Raw genomic sequence first — 14,022 nt, forward strand, 5'->3', positions numbered from 1 at the left:
TTTTTTTGGGGGTCATTTGATGATATATATGTTCAAAATGCAAATAGTACACATGACAAATCCATCTCTTCACAGACCCATAAATAGGTAAACATCTATCCAAACACCTACCTTCCCAAAAACATTAAAGCCCAAATCCAGACCACAATGGACTGTGGATTGTTTTTAAACACAAACTATTGTTTTCTTTTCTAAATTATTTCACTAAAATTTAAATGTCTTTTTAATTCGTTGAGAAATATAGGTAAAAATATAAATAAAAAAAGTATCATCAATATCTGTAAATTATATATAACCGCCTCCACCCAGGTTTCTCTCTCTGAAACGCAGTTTAGCTCGTTTTCTCTCTTCTTCTACCGGGCAGCGATAAAACGAAAATAATATTTCAAAGTATATTGTATACACTAACGAAAGAGCTTGATGAAGTTCAAGTTTGATTACCAAGAGGTCTCTCTCTTCGGATCCTTGATTATTTGTCTTACAATAATCTCTCTATATCAGAAAACACAAAACAACCTTCTTGTTTTTTTTTTACTACTAAACAGGAATGCATAAGAAACTCGAGAGACGTTGAGCTGTTCGCTTGCAGATGGGTTCCATCCACTTCTCCTCCCAAAGCTCTCATCTTCCTCTGCCATGGTAACACCTTCTTCTTCTCCTTGTTCATTGAATATTTTCTTTTAAGTTCATCAACTACCCTATTTTAATTCTTAAAAAAAAACCTACCCTATTTTATAAGTGTTTTAATTATTTAATCACAAATAAAAAAAGAAGAATTGATCAATGTGCGGCAGGCTACGGGATGGAGTGCAGTGGCTTCATGAGAGGTATTTAATTATCATCTTTACTCTCCTTTAATGCCCCTCCTCTCTCCACAGTCATCTAGTCTACCCCAAACAAACTAAGAAATAATCTTATTCGATTAAACCATAAAATTAAAACATGTGTGTATATATGCATATACTTATTTGCATGGTCTGATGTTTTTACTGGGAATCGTAGTTAATTAAGAGCTACTCTCTGTAGAATAACTGTGATCTATAGTCCAAGTTTTGTTCGTTTGCTTAATATGTTGAGCGTTTGTTACACCGACATGCATGCAGATCGGATTTAAATTAAAAATAATTAATTATCAGCTTTTTGCGTGGTATAATCCATGATTTTTCTTTTCCCTTGAATTGAAACTTGTGTGTAGTATCTACCATGTAGTTATTGCAGATCCGATCTCTAATCTAATAGGGGATTTTATAGGAAAAGAATAGACAAACAAAAAGGTTGTTTCTATAGTATAAAGTGGACGATTACAATATACTTTGAAACAAATAAAAAGATAATGACCCCTCTTTTTATAAGTAGCAGATAGAAAGAAATTTATAACAAAAGCTGTTGTTAGTTTGCAAGGTATGACCATTACACCTATGTCTGCTTCGTACTTATGATTTAGTCTTTGTTATTCATCTACATTCTCCACGTGTTCTTTGACCCATCTTCACGTCTAAATATATATACTATTTATACCCCTTATTTTGGGGAAACGTTAACACTATCCTCATCTTTCTTTTTTTTATTTGCTCTGATTTATGGTGACCGAGTGTTATGGAGGAAGTAGTATAGTAGATAATAAAAAATAGTCATAGCTTTAATTAGTAAAAGGTTATGGAGGTATGGTCATGGTGTCTCTAATAGTCATAGAAAGGAGAAGCCTTTACACTACCCTCGGGTGAAGCTTGCATCAAAATTCTAAACTCGGTGATTGAGAAGAATAGAAAATCTTGGGAGCCATTTATCATCGGCCAGTTCTACTCTGATCCTCCGTCTCAGGGAACATTACACAACATTGTTAATGGGATCTGGAGCAAACAATATAGGGACATTGCAGTCTCAAAAATGGAGGGCTTTGCGTTCCTGTTTCGGATACCGAATGTGGCAACAAGGCACAGGGTAGTTCAGCAGCGGCTCTGGCAGATTGAGGGCCAAACTATGTTCGTGGACAAATGGGAACCAGGAGTCGTTCCGAGAAAGCCCGAGCTCACCTCTGCGCCGATTTGGCTTGAGCTTAGAAATGTGCCCCTTCAATTCTTCAATGAGGATGGATTGGAGAGGATTGCTGGGCTTGTAGGTCACCCGGAGTACTTACATCCCTCCACTGCAAATAAAACTAACCTTGAGGTTGCTAAGGTCTTTACGATCATTGATCCAAGGAAGCCTCTACCGGAAGCTGTAAATGTTCAGTTTGATTCTGGCGCAATCAGCCGAGTTCTTGTCTCAAGCCCTTGGATGCCACCTGTGTGCGGCATTTGTAAGGAAGTTGGCCATGTCTCAAAGCGTTGCCCCTCTGTGATTAAAGTTTGTGAGCATTGCAACTCTGAGAAGCACTCCTCCGCAAAATGCCCTCAGAAGAAGAAAGCGGATCCTCCTGGTAGGAAAACGCGCAGGGGAAAATCTAGAGACAAGCAGGTTTGGAGAGAGGTCGGCAGCTCGGGTGTTAAGGCAAAACATCTTTCGCTCGATGGCCAGAACACCTCCCCGCCGGGGCTCGCAGATTTGGCTAGGCAGTCAGCGCAAGAAGAGCCAATTGCGCAAGCGGAAGGAACTGAGCAGGGGGTGCATCCAATTTTGCTAGGTAAGAAGCAGGTTCAGAGTGTGCAAGAAGTGCTACCTAGTGACTCTAAGCTGGGATCATCTACAGATTTAGCGTTGGGAGAATCCAGTACCACACCATACTACCTCAGATCTATGAGGCTAAAGAGCCGCTATGGTGCTTCTCACTCCTCTCAATCTGACATCCAGCCGGACTCCTCTGATGTCGAATCCTCGGACTCAGAATTGGAGGAAGGGAAGCTAAGTAAGCACGACCTGGATTTGGGTTTTCAGGTAGTAAGGAATAAGAAGAAATTTTCAGGTCTGAAATACTCAGGCCAAAAGGGTGACCGGGGCAGGGGCCCCAAACTCAATTAAATAATGTCGACGGACCTTTTTTGTTGGAATGTACGCGGGTTAAATAAGTTTTCTCACCGCAGCGGATTAAGGAAATGGATCAGGAAATATTCTCCTCTTTTTGGCGGCATCCTTGAGACTCACGTGAAGCAACTCAAGATGAATAAGTTTGTGTCGCAAATTTTTTCGGGGTGGTTTACTGAGGACAACTATGGTTTCTCTCCTCTTGGGAAAATATGGCTTGTCTGGTATCCCTCCCTGGTGATTACTATTATCTCTAAGTCACTCCAGATGATCACTGCTGAAGTGACCTGGCCTTCTTCTACACCAGCTAAGGTGTTTATCTCGGTAGTTTACGCATCAAACGACCCTGTGGACAGGTCTCTTCTCTGGGCGGAGATCACGGCCATGGCGGATGATATGGCTATGAGCACAAAGCCTTGGCTGATCTTGGGTGATTTCAATCAAATCAGGGACCCATCTGAACACTCTTTGCTCCCAACTTTAAATATGGATAAGCGAATTAGAGAATTTAATCTCTGCCTATCTGATGCAAACTTGGATGATCTTAATTTCAGGGGTACAACATTCACATGGTGGAACAAGAGGAAGGCGAGTCCCTTGGCTAAGAAGCTAGATAGGAGCTTGGTGAATGATGAATGGTATCCGGTCTTCCCTTCATCGGTTGCGTTTGTGGGCAGTCCGGATTTCTCTGACCACGCTGTCATATCCATCACGTTGGAGCCCGACAGACGGAGAACTAAAAAGCCTTTCCGTTTCTACAACTTCCTCTTTCAGAACCCGGAGTTTCTCTCTACTATTTGCATCAGCTGGTTCTCGTATAACATTACGGGTTCAGCAATGTTTAGGGTATCAAAGAAGTTGAAGCTGTTGAAAAATGTTATTAGAGAGTTTAGCCGTCAAAACTACTCGGGCATTGAGATGAAAACGGCTCTGGCTCATGAGAAACTCCTCCATGCGCAATCTGCTATGCTATCTCTCCCCTCATCCTCTAACGCTGCTACCGAGCTTCAGGCTCAACATGAGTGGGAAGAATTGGCATCAGCTGAGACAGCTTTCTTCTACCAAAGAACAAGCATCAACTGGCTATCTCTTGGGGATGGAAATTCTAGTCTATTTCATCGGTATGCAGCCTCCCGGCAGGCTCAAAATCATATTCATTTCCTTACTGCACCTAACGGGGAGGAAATTACCTCTCAATCGGGTATCCAACAGCTATGCGTGGATTACTTTGGGGACCTCCTTGGGGGCCCGGTTGCGGATCCTTTATTCATACAAAGCGACATGGATATTCTCTTCGACTTCAAGTGCTCAGCAAGTCAAGTGGCTAGTTTCGAGAAGGATTTCTCTGCTGAGGATGTTAGGAATGCGTTCTTTTCCCTTCCTAAGAATAAGTCGGCTGGGCCTGACGGATATTCAGCAGAATTCTTCACATCTGCGTGGGTGGTTGTGGGTCCGGAAGTAACTGCAGCGGTTCTAGAATTCTTTCGTTCAGGGAAGCTTCTCAAGCAGTGGAACTGTGCAAACCTGGTTCTCATTCCCAAGAAGCTGAATGCTTCACTGACAACGGACTTTAGGCCAATATCTTGTCTAAATACGGTTTATAAAGTCATCTCTAAGCTCCTGGCTACAAGGCTTAAGGATATTCTCCCGCTTATGATCTCTAAAGCTCAGTCTGCTTTCCTCCCAGGGAGACTCTTAGCTGAGAATGTCCTGCTCGCAACAGACCTCGTCAATGGCTACACCACCCATGCATTATCACCGAGAGGCATGTTAAAGGTTGATCTTAGGAAGGCGTTTGACAGCGTCCGTTGGAATTTCATCATCGCTGCTCTTCGAGCCATTGCCATTCCTGAAAGTTATATTAGCCTTATATCAGAATGCCTGTCTACGGCTTCCTTCTCTGTCTGTGTGAATGGCGCTACTGAAGGTTTCTTCAAGAGTACAAAAGGCATTAGGCAGGGTGATCCCCTATCACCTTACTTGTTCGTTCTATCTATGGAATGCCTCTCTAGGTTGCTCCTCTCTCGTTATGAGTCGGGGATTATTGGGTATCACCCTAGAACGGAACAGCTGAGGATCTCTCACCTCATGTTTGCTGATGACGTCATGGTGTTCTTCGACGGCACGAGTAACAGCCTGCATGGAATAGCGGAATGCCTCGATGACTTTGCTTCCTGGTCCGGCCTTCATATGAATACTAATAAGACCGAGCTCTTCACTTCAGGAGTTGACCAGGTTGAATCAGCGGCTATTGCTAGCTACGGATTCTCTTCGGGTCAATTTCCTATAAGGTATCTCGGTCTTCCTCTCATGAGCAGGAAGCTAAAGATTTCAGAATATACTCCCTTGTTGCTGAAGATCACCTCGAAAATTCAATCTTGGACTGTTAAGATCCTCTCATTCGCTGGAAGGCTGCAGTTGCTGAGGACTGTGATCTTCGGTCTCGTCTCCTTTTGGCTCTCTGCTTTCATTCTCCCCAAAGGCTGCATTAAAAGCATCGAGTCCCTGTGCTCCCAGTTCCTTTGGTCTGGTAACCATGAGAAGAGAGGAGTAGCCAAGATAGCTTGGCAGACAGTGTGTCTCCCCAAGCAAGAAGGTGGGCTGGGACTTAGGACCTTCTCTGTTTGGAATCAAGTCCTATGCCTAAAGTTCATTTGGTTGCTTTTGTCTAAAGCTCCGTCTCTTTGGGTGGACTGGCACTGGAGTATCCACTTACAGAATAAGTCTTTCTGGACCATCCAAGCCTCACAAACGGATTCTTGGACCTGGAAAAAGTTGGTAGATCTCCGACCCTTAGCGATTCAGTTCTGTCAATCCAACCTGGGAAATGGAAGGATTACTAGCTTTTGGTTTGATGTCTGGACGCCATTTGGCCAGTTAATCGAGTACATAGGTCCTTCGGGTCCGAGAGCATTGACGATTAGAAAGGAGGCAGTTGTTGCTGATGCAATCAGACAGAATGTTTGGAAACTCCCACATCCTAGAGCACAAAAGGAAGTTGATCTTCATGTCTATCTTACAACTATTACCTTGCCTTTAGCTCCTGATAAAGTAGATGAGTATGAATGGATTGTGGCTGATTGTCCTTCTCATAGTTTCAGGTCATCTACAACGTGGGAGATGCTGAGGCCGAGGGAGGAGGAAAAAGACTGGGTAGACGTCGTCTGGTTCAAAGGAGGAATTCCTAAACATGCATTCACGATGTGGGTTGCGAATTACGACAGGCTGCCAACACGGGCGAGGCTCGCGGCCTAGGGTCTACCGATAGCACCAGCGTGCCCCTTCTGTACGCGATATGATGAAACGAGAGACCATCTTATGCTTACCTGCGCGTATAGCTATGAAGTTTGGTCCGAGGTGATGAGAAGATGCCAACCCCCGCCATCAATGATCACGACCTGGTCGAAGCTACTCTCTTGGATACGTTCCTCCCGTTCAAAGAGCCTCACACTCTTGAGGAAAATTGCAGGCCAAACAGTTATCTTTCATCTATGGAAACAGAGGAACAACCTCATTCATAATCAAGCTTCTTTATCGAGCGCAACTGTTTTCCATGGTATCGACAGAGAGGTGCGAAACATCATCTCAGCTAGGAGACAAAGGAAGCCTTTCAAAAGCCTCATGCAAATGTGGCTGAGATAGACTCCTCTGTTTAGTGATATTTGCCTTTGTTCCATCTTGTTTTAATTTTTTTTGCCTTGATGGTTTCAGAACTAAGATCTTCTTGTAAAATCTTTTGCTCATTTATATGATATTTACAGTTTAGCAAAAAAAAAAAAAAAAAATTGTATCTAATAATGATCAACGTGATTGTGTACCTAACAATAGAAGTAAATAAGTTGTTGGCAAAAAAAAAAATCTCGAGAGTATATAATAGAGTCCCCACGGATCTAAATATTTAGTTCCGTTTCTCTCAGCCCTTTGCACAACGAGAAACTCGTGACCGGCCTTCATTGATTGTCGTCTTTGACAACTAATCATGTTTCTTGAATCTGCCACATTTAATTTTTACTTACAAAATATAATAATTGCTTCTCTCAGCTAACATAGAGCCAGGTGAGCAGACACTGCTTTACCATCTACTGTTTGAGTTGAAGACACACATTAATCACTATAGTTTACTATAATAAACTATATACACATGAAGAAGAAAACAAAACGTAGTTAGGCATGATTTCAGTTCTTTTGTTCCCCATTTGTAAGGGATTAGTCAATGATAGTTGTTTATGTTTGGATTAGAATGCGGGATAAGGCTGGCTTCAGCAGGATATGCGGTATTTGGAATGGACTACGAAGGTCATGGTCGATCCCAAGGAGCTCGTTGTTACATCAAAAAGTTCAGTAACATAGTAAACGACTGCTATGACTATTACACCTCCATCTCTGGTACCTGAAAAAAATAACATATTCTAGCATCATCTCTAGTACTGATATGCATCCATAAAACTAACTATTAGCACATAATATTTGTGTATTTCAGCGCAGGAAGAATATAAAGAAAAAGGCAGATTCTTGTATGGAGAATCAATGGGAGGTGCGGTTGCTTTGTTGCTACACAAGAAAGATCCTTCTTTCTGGAATGGTGCCCTTCTCGTCGCTCCAATGTGTAAGGTTAGGCGTGTCACGTTTCTTCTATAACCAAGTTGATACACAAATCCAATTAATTACAAACAAGACTTGTTAGCATTTACCTAGTTAAGTGTGTGAGCAGATATCAGAGAAGGCGAAACCACATCCAGTAGTGATTAATCTACTAACAAGAGTTGAAGAGATTATACCAAAATGGAAGATCGTGCCCACCAAAGATGTTATCGATGCTGCCTTCAAAGATCCGGTCAAGCGCGAAGAGGTATATATACTCAAACCTAAACTACTTTTTTTTCTCAAACCTAAACTACTTACTTGAGACCAAAGTAAATGTCCTAACACATGGTTCCTAACTTCCTATAATGTAGATAAGGAATAACAAGCTGATATATCAAGACAAACCAAGGCTCAAAACAGCACTTGAGATGCTTAGAACGAGCATGAACCTCGAAGACAGTCTCCACGAGATCACACTACCCTTCATTGTTCTTCATGGTGAAGCAGACATATTGACCGATCCAGAGATTAGCAAAGCTCTGTTCGAGAAAGCAAGCTCACGTGACAAAACCATTAAACTTTATCCAGGCATGTGGCACGGGTTGACTTCTGGTGAGCCTGATGCTAACGTTGACCTTGTTTTTGCTGACATAATTACTTGGCTTGATGACCGTACCGGCGACTCCGCTTCACTCACTGTCACTCCGGTCCGAGATGTCACCGCAAAAAAGGTCCTTGAAAAGGTCGTTGAAGGCGCTTGTAATGATCAAGGGAAGCCTAAAAGGCAATATGCTAGTCTCCTTTGTGGCTTAAACGGTGGTGGACGCCGTTTGGTCCATCGATCTTCTATGTAATAACCTAATCACTGGAGAGAATAATCTGTTTCCTTTGTGTTCATTTTGTATTAAGCCTTGTTCTTGTTCTCGGACCTACTTAATAATATCAGGGTCTAAAAAATAAAATTATTTATCATCTAAACTTAATAATATAATTAAGTATTTTCCATAAAATTTAGTTACTTGACTAAAATTTAATATTTAAAACCAAAATAAACCATTAATATATAAATACATGATAAAAGGATTTTCAAAGATATCTAAAAAAAAAATTCTCTCTTTTTCAAAAAAATTATGAGATATTTTGGAGGTGTTCTAAAACAATTTTGCTTACTAGATTACATAAAAATCTTTTCAAGAAACACTAAATAGGTACACAATGTACAAGCTAAATAAAAGCATTTCTATATGAAATGAATACTAAAAGTAAATGTTTGCTAAATAGATTTAAAATATTTAAAAAATAAATAAATAATATGCATATAATAGTGTGAAAAAGCTGAAATCTTCGGGCTATTAGTGAAGTAGTTGAATAGTTAATGGGCTATCTTAGCTTAAGTCCTCTATATGTGTAATAATACGTAGGCTCAATAGTTCTGTGGGCCTTTAGAAGCAGCCCTCTTTTAACCGCCACGTACTCTCCAACTCTCGACACCGCCTGGAGCGTGATTTAGCTGATAAAACCCTAATTTCTTGGATCTGCGTCGGAGTTCTGTTCGAGTCAACATGAGGTAGGAGGGTTCTTCGCTTCGTCTGCTAGTTTTATAATTTCTAACACTCTGATTTTGGTTTCGTATTTTTTGCAGTAGGCCAATGGAAGAGGATACCACCAACGTAAGTAAAATCTCTCTCGTTTACTGATTTATGGTTCTGCATCTTGTAGAGGTTATGCTAGTAGTAGATCAGATGCACTGTTGTGAGAATTGTCTTGTGTCTGCTCAGAGATAGTCATAGAGTTTTAGCTTTGTGAATGTTTATGGTGTTGGAATGATTGATTATGCTTGTCATAGAGTCCCTCATATAAGCTTTTTATGTACTTTTGTTAGCAGGGAAAAACGGAAGAGGAGGAGTTCAACACGGGACCCCTTTCTGTTCTGATGATGAGTGTTAAGAACAACACTCAGGTGTTGATCAATTGCCGCAACAACAGGAAACTTCTCGGCCGTGTTAGAGCTTTTGACAGGCACTGCAACATGGTTCTCGAAAACGTCAGAGAAATGTGGACTGAGGTAAAGATAGCCTTTTCTATTTTGTATTGAAATTCCTTTCGTTTCTTACATGGGGCGTTCTTCTCTCTATGGTTTCTTTTAGGTTCCTAAAACTGGAAAAGGAAAGAAGAAGGCTCTTCCCGTCAACAGAGATCGCTTCATCAGCAAGATGTTTCTCCGTGGGGACTCTGTCATTATCGTCCTCAGGAATCCCAAGTGAGAGAGAGAGATGTCACCTGCTTGTACTTGTTTTTTTCTCATCAAAATCTTTATGGTTGTATCAGAGGAGATAAACATCTTTGACTATTGAGTCTTAAATCTAGCGTTTCCTTGTATTTTTTCACTTCCTATCTCTTATGACTAAAGATACACCCTTGAGTAATGCCACTAAACTTTAAAATTGCAAAAGACGAGTTTTTTTTGTTTAACTAGATAAGTCGCATTACATTACTGGAGGGAAAGGAATGAGTCTGCTTGTGGCTTGTTTCCTTGCCAAATATACAATTGTTTCAGTATAATTATCTCTTCTTTTTTTTTTTGAATGAACTGTATAATTATCTCTATCATTCAGTGTTCTATTTCTTCAGATAAAGTCTTTGATTTTGAGTCTTAAACCTACTGTTGTCTTGTTGTTGACTAAAGCGCAGCAGCTATGTTGTCACCACAAAACTTACTAATTGCAAAAGGCAAAAGCTTTCCTTAAACTGTAGTGAGGTCCCATGAATATAGTAAACGCACCACTCTTACTCTACGTTACACGAATATAATATCAAAATAGAAAAATCAAAAACAAAATGAATCTTATGAAACGAAGCTCTCTTTCTCTCCACATTGTGGCTGCAAGCAGTGGCTTATGATTTCTGGTTATAAACCACTATGGCAGCTACTAGCATCTGCGTTTGCTCAAGCTGAGGTTGTTTTGGTGGTTGTTGCAGTCGCGGAGGAGCCTTCCTTCTGGTCACCAAAGATACGTTGACGGAAGTCTTTCACCATGAGAGGGAGTCCCTGACGAAGAGACACCTTTGGTTCCCATCCTAAAAGCTCTTTGGCCTTTGTGATGTCAGGCTTTCTCTTGTGAGGGTCATCTTCTGTGTTTGGTCTGAACTCTATGTTTGCGTTTGGATCTATCGTCTCTTGCACCACCTGCAAACCAAAATCAAAGACATCAACATCCACCAGGGTTCAATGTAAAGAACTCAAAAAGGTTTTACTATGTATGTATGTATAGAAAGAGACCTTAGCAAGCTCGAGCATGGTGAATTCACCAGGGTTACCCAGGTTAAATGGCCCTACATGTTCTCCTTCCATCAATCTCATCAGACCTTCAACCTTTATGCATCACAGTAACACAAAACTAGATTCAGTACAACAGAATCAACAGCCAAAAAATAACCAGGCTCCATGTGGTCCTTTGTCACATGATTCTGATACCCTCCCATTGTCATAAGATTTGCTAAAGTGGGTACCGTTTTATATCTCTCAGAGATTTGAGTCTCATGTTTAAAGCCTTTTGTTGTTAGATCCCACAACACACTCTCTTACAAATTACAATAGCATGTGAGCTCACTCGACACAAATTAACTTTCCCTGTTTCTTTTTTTTTCTCTCTCTCTCTCATCCTAAAGAACTCTTTCTACGCCAAAGTGTGGCTCCCAGTAAATAGAAAAATAACTTAAAAGGTCTGATACTGCAAAAGCTTTTGACAACCTACCAATTTGTTTTTGGTTTTCCACTTTCCCACACGAACGTAAGAATAAATCTTAAGTTAGAACAAAGAGATGACATAATAAAAGATATTGTTCTAGCCAGATCAGAATCGTTCTTTGCGGGAGAAAAAGCAGAGGGCTTACCAGATCAGAAACAAACTGGAAACTTCTTGTCTGCTTCCCATCACCATAAACAGTCATCGGTTCTTTCCTTAGTGCCTGTTCAAGTATTACCAATTCAGACCATCATTACTCTCATGATCCACTAAACCATTCTTAAAATCATTTACTATTCGTGCCACTAGATTATTGACCAACCTGTGCAACAAAGTTGCTGACAACACGCCCATCATCTATACACATTCTTGGACCATATGTGTTGAAGATCCTAGCAATCCTGACCTGTGACCACAATCAAACAAGGCAGACAAAAAGTTAGTCACTGAAACGTGTACTCCGTCTCTTTTTTCGCATCAGTTACTAGACATAAACATAACTTGGCTTGAACGGGAGGGAAAATGAAAAGGAAAAAAAAAAACAACCTCAACATTGGCTCCACGGTGATAGTCCATGGCCAAAGTCTCTGCCGTACGCTTTCCTTCGTCGTAGCAACTACGAACACCTGTTCCAGACCATAACAACCACATCAGTCATGAATCAAAGCACAAAGAAACATGATTTCACCACGTTTTAAGAAGACTCGAGAACAATTCAAAGAACACAGTCAATAACGGCCAAGTAAACGTGAGTGTGTCAGTAAAATGAGTTGCGTAAAAGCAAAATCATTAAAAGCTCTCGAATTTGGAAGCATGTTAACGAAATGTCAGGGTAGCAGTCAGTGTGGTGGTGGCTGCGTCTAAGATAGAGAAACGTATAAGACCCGTTTTTCACGGTACAATGGTTTGACCGTAAATAGATGGGGACCAGATCCGAAAGGAATTCCCATCAGACACACCACAAAACACCTGTCTTACAACTCTCTCTCCCTAACGTGCGCATTTTCCGACACATTGAAAGAAAGAAACTTCAAAAGGCCATAAAAGACAGAGAAGCTCCAAACGTCATCGTGTCAAATCACGATGGAATATGTTTTAGATTCCGATTTAAGAACACAACCAATGAATGAAAAAAACAAGCAAAACAGAGCACGCTAATTTGAAGGATTACCGATGGGATTAACGTTGCCCCAGTAAGTCTCGACCTGAGGATGCTGAAGAGGATCACCGTAAACCTCACTAGTACTCGTCAGTAGAAACCTAGCACCCACTCTCTTGGCCAAACCAAGCATGTTCAACGTCCCAACCACATTCGTCTTGTACACATCGAGTCAAAGAAACACACAACATTCCATATCTCCCAAAACAAAATTCAATTTAAAAAAAAAAGGATATGATAGTCTTGACGGGATTGAACTTGTAGTGAACAGGGGAGGCAGGGCAGGCCAAGTGATAGATCTGATCCACCTCAAGAAGAATGGGCTCGACGACGTCGTGGCGTATGAGCTCGAAGTTAGGGTTCCCGAAATGATGCATCACGTTCTCTTTACTCCCCGTGAAGAAGTTATCCACCACGATCACCGTGTCTCCCCTCTCCATCAGCCGATCCACCAGATGCGACCCCACGAACCCCGCGCCGCCCGTCACGACCACTCTCAGCCCCTTGCGTTTCAATCCCAGCGGGATTTTCCCCCCCGTTGACCCGATCCGGCTCACGTACTCGACGCTGGGCCTCCTCTGGGCCGGAACGTGCGACTCCTCGGGTTTGATTCCGTAGCCGGCGAACGGATCGGAATAAGAGATGGATCGGGTGGAGCGGGGGAAGATCGTGAACGCTAACGTCGCGATTGCGATTCCGACGAGGACGAAGATGAGTCTCTGTTCGCGGAGCATGTAACGCATCGGACGGGACGCGGAGAGCCACCGTTTGGGAGGTCTCGGGTAGTACGCATCGGCGCCGGCTTGATCCGCCTCGTGTCGCCGGTTGATCAGCTCGCTCGCCATCTCGCTTCCTTCTTCGGTTTTTTTTTGGGGGGAAAGAAAAAATCTCCGAGTCGAACTCGCCGGGAACTGAGTCGAGTTTGAACGAGACGAGAGTGAAAAGCGAATCGGGCCTTTCTGTGTATTTAAGTAGCGAATGCGTTACAGATCAAGGCTGGTTTATCATTGTTATTTACGAGAATACCCTTTCGGTTAGTACTTTCGGTTAGGGTGCGAATTAAATGGGAATTTTTATTTATTTTCTTGGACTTTACTTCAATGTCGGGCATTAATAATATTGTTACTTACTCCATTATTTGCAGCAACAAGAAAAAAAAGGCACATATAATAATGTGATTTATAATGTTTCTAAAAATTTAATTGTAAAAATAAGTGTAACTAAATGATGTGATAGGTTCGTTAGGTGTGCTAATGACCACAAAGTCAATGCCAAACCCTAACTTAGCACTCAAAGCCAAATCGGTAGGAGCTTTGAGTGATTTCGACGTTCGTTTTTCTCTTTTACTTTTTTTCCCTTTAGGTTATTAACAATCAACATGCATATAGAATTAGTAATTTGCCGAACAATTACAAACTAGTAAGAAAACATAATGTTCGTTTTAAACAAAAGCTAAAATGTCCTAATAACAAACTATTTTTTACATAGTCACATTCATAACGTTTTTGACCCTAATGGTTTGGGAAACGTGATATATAATACACAAAACGTGTCTACCTGAGCTTTAAATGT

General features: G+C 41.4%; 3 protein-coding genes across 6 annotated transcripts; 2 read left to right on the top strand and 1 right to left on the bottom strand.

The window, feature by feature from the left end:
• Positions 1-15: 15 nt before the first annotated feature.
• Positions 16-8,550, top strand: LOC103862771 (caffeoylshikimate esterase). 3 transcript variants are annotated; one of them, XM_009140463.3, is made up of 7 exons: positions 16-447; positions 546-639; positions 795-827; positions 7,201-7,347; positions 7,442-7,572; positions 7,673-7,810; positions 7,917-8,526. In XM_009140463.3, the coding sequence occupies exons 1-7, from the start codon at positions 421-423 to the stop codon at positions 8,397-8,399; spliced, it is 1,053 nt and encodes a 350-aa protein (XP_009138711.1). In that variant the 5' UTR covers positions 16-420; the 3' UTR covers positions 8,400-8,526. The 3 variants fall into 3 exon arrangements, with proteins under 3 accessions (XP_009138711.1, XP_018513736.1, XP_033146715.1); XM_018658220.2 differs by lacking the exon at positions 795-827; XM_033290824.1 differs by lacking the exons at positions 16-447; positions 546-639; positions 795-827 and adding an exon at positions 6,691-7,121 and having other exon boundaries at positions 7,917-8,550.
• Positions 8,551-8,965: 415 nt separating this feature from the next.
• On the top strand, positions 8,966-9,997 carry LOC103862772 (small nuclear ribonucleoprotein Sm D2). Of its 2 annotated transcripts, none has more exons than XM_009140465.3 (4): positions 8,966-9,112; positions 9,188-9,215; positions 9,431-9,610; positions 9,693-9,997. In XM_009140465.3, the coding sequence occupies exons 1-4, from the start codon at positions 9,108-9,110 to the stop codon at positions 9,807-9,809; spliced, it is 330 nt and encodes a 109-aa protein (XP_009138713.1). In that variant the 5' UTR covers positions 8,966-9,107; the 3' UTR covers positions 9,810-9,997. The 2 variants fall into 2 exon arrangements, with proteins under 2 accessions (XP_009138713.1, XP_009138712.1); XM_009140464.2 differs by having other exon boundaries at positions 8,969-9,112; positions 9,428-9,610.
• Positions 9,998-10,250: 253 nt separating this feature from the next.
• Positions 10,251-13,295, bottom strand: LOC103862773 (UDP-glucuronic acid decarboxylase 2). Its single transcript, XM_009140466.3, has 7 exons — positions 12,687-13,295; positions 12,463-12,610; positions 11,838-11,917; positions 11,614-11,697; positions 11,440-11,514; positions 10,826-10,918; positions 10,251-10,732 (listed from the first exon to the last, which is right to left on the bottom strand). The coding sequence occupies exons 1-7, from the start codon at positions 13,293-13,295 to the stop codon at positions 10,493-10,495; spliced, it is 1,329 nt and encodes a 442-aa protein (XP_009138714.1). The 3' UTR covers positions 10,251-10,492.
• Between the last annotated feature and the right edge of the window lie 727 nt (positions 13,296-14,022).

The sequence above is a fragment of the Brassica rapa genome, chromosome A04 (assembly GCF_000309985.2).
Source record: "Brassica rapa cultivar Chiifu-401-42 chromosome A04, CAAS_Brap_v3.01, whole genome shotgun sequence".
NCBI classification, from domain to species: Eukaryota; Viridiplantae; Streptophyta; class Magnoliopsida; order Brassicales; family Brassicaceae; genus Brassica; species Brassica rapa.

Bases quoted from the DNA above. Each gene is read 5' to 3' on its own strand.
- LOC103862771 (XM_009140463.3), top strand. From the start codon at position 421: ATGAAGTTCAAGTTTGATTACCAAGAG. The intron at 448-545 runs GTCTCTCTCTTC...ACTACTAAACAG, and splicing joins TCAAGTTTGATTACCAAGAG to GAATGCATAAGAAACTCGAG. The intron at 828-7,200 runs GTATTTAATTAT...TGTTTGGATTAG, and splicing joins GTGCAGTGGCTTCATGAGAG to AATGCGGGATAAGGCTGGCT.
- LOC103862772 (XM_009140464.2), top strand. The intron at 9,216-9,427 runs GTAAGTAAAATC...TACTTTTGTTAG, and splicing joins TGGAAGAGGATACCACCAAC to CAGGGAAAAACGGAAGAGGA. The intron at 9,611-9,692 runs GTAAAGATAGCC...GGTTTCTTTTAG, and splicing joins TCAGAGAAATGTGGACTGAG to GTTCCTAAAACTGGAAAAGG.
- LOC103862773 (XM_009140466.3), bottom strand. From the start codon at position 13,295: ATGGCGAGCGAGCTGATCAACCGGCGACACGAGGCGGATCAAGCCGGC. The intron at 11,918-12,462 runs GTAATCCTTCAA...GGTCTGGAACAG, and splicing joins GGGCAACGTTAATCCCATCG to GTGTTCGTAGTTGCTACGAC. The intron at 10,919-11,439 runs GTAAGCCCTCTG...TGATGCATAAAG, and splicing joins TCCAGTTTGTTTCTGATCTG to GTTGAAGGTCTGATGAGATT.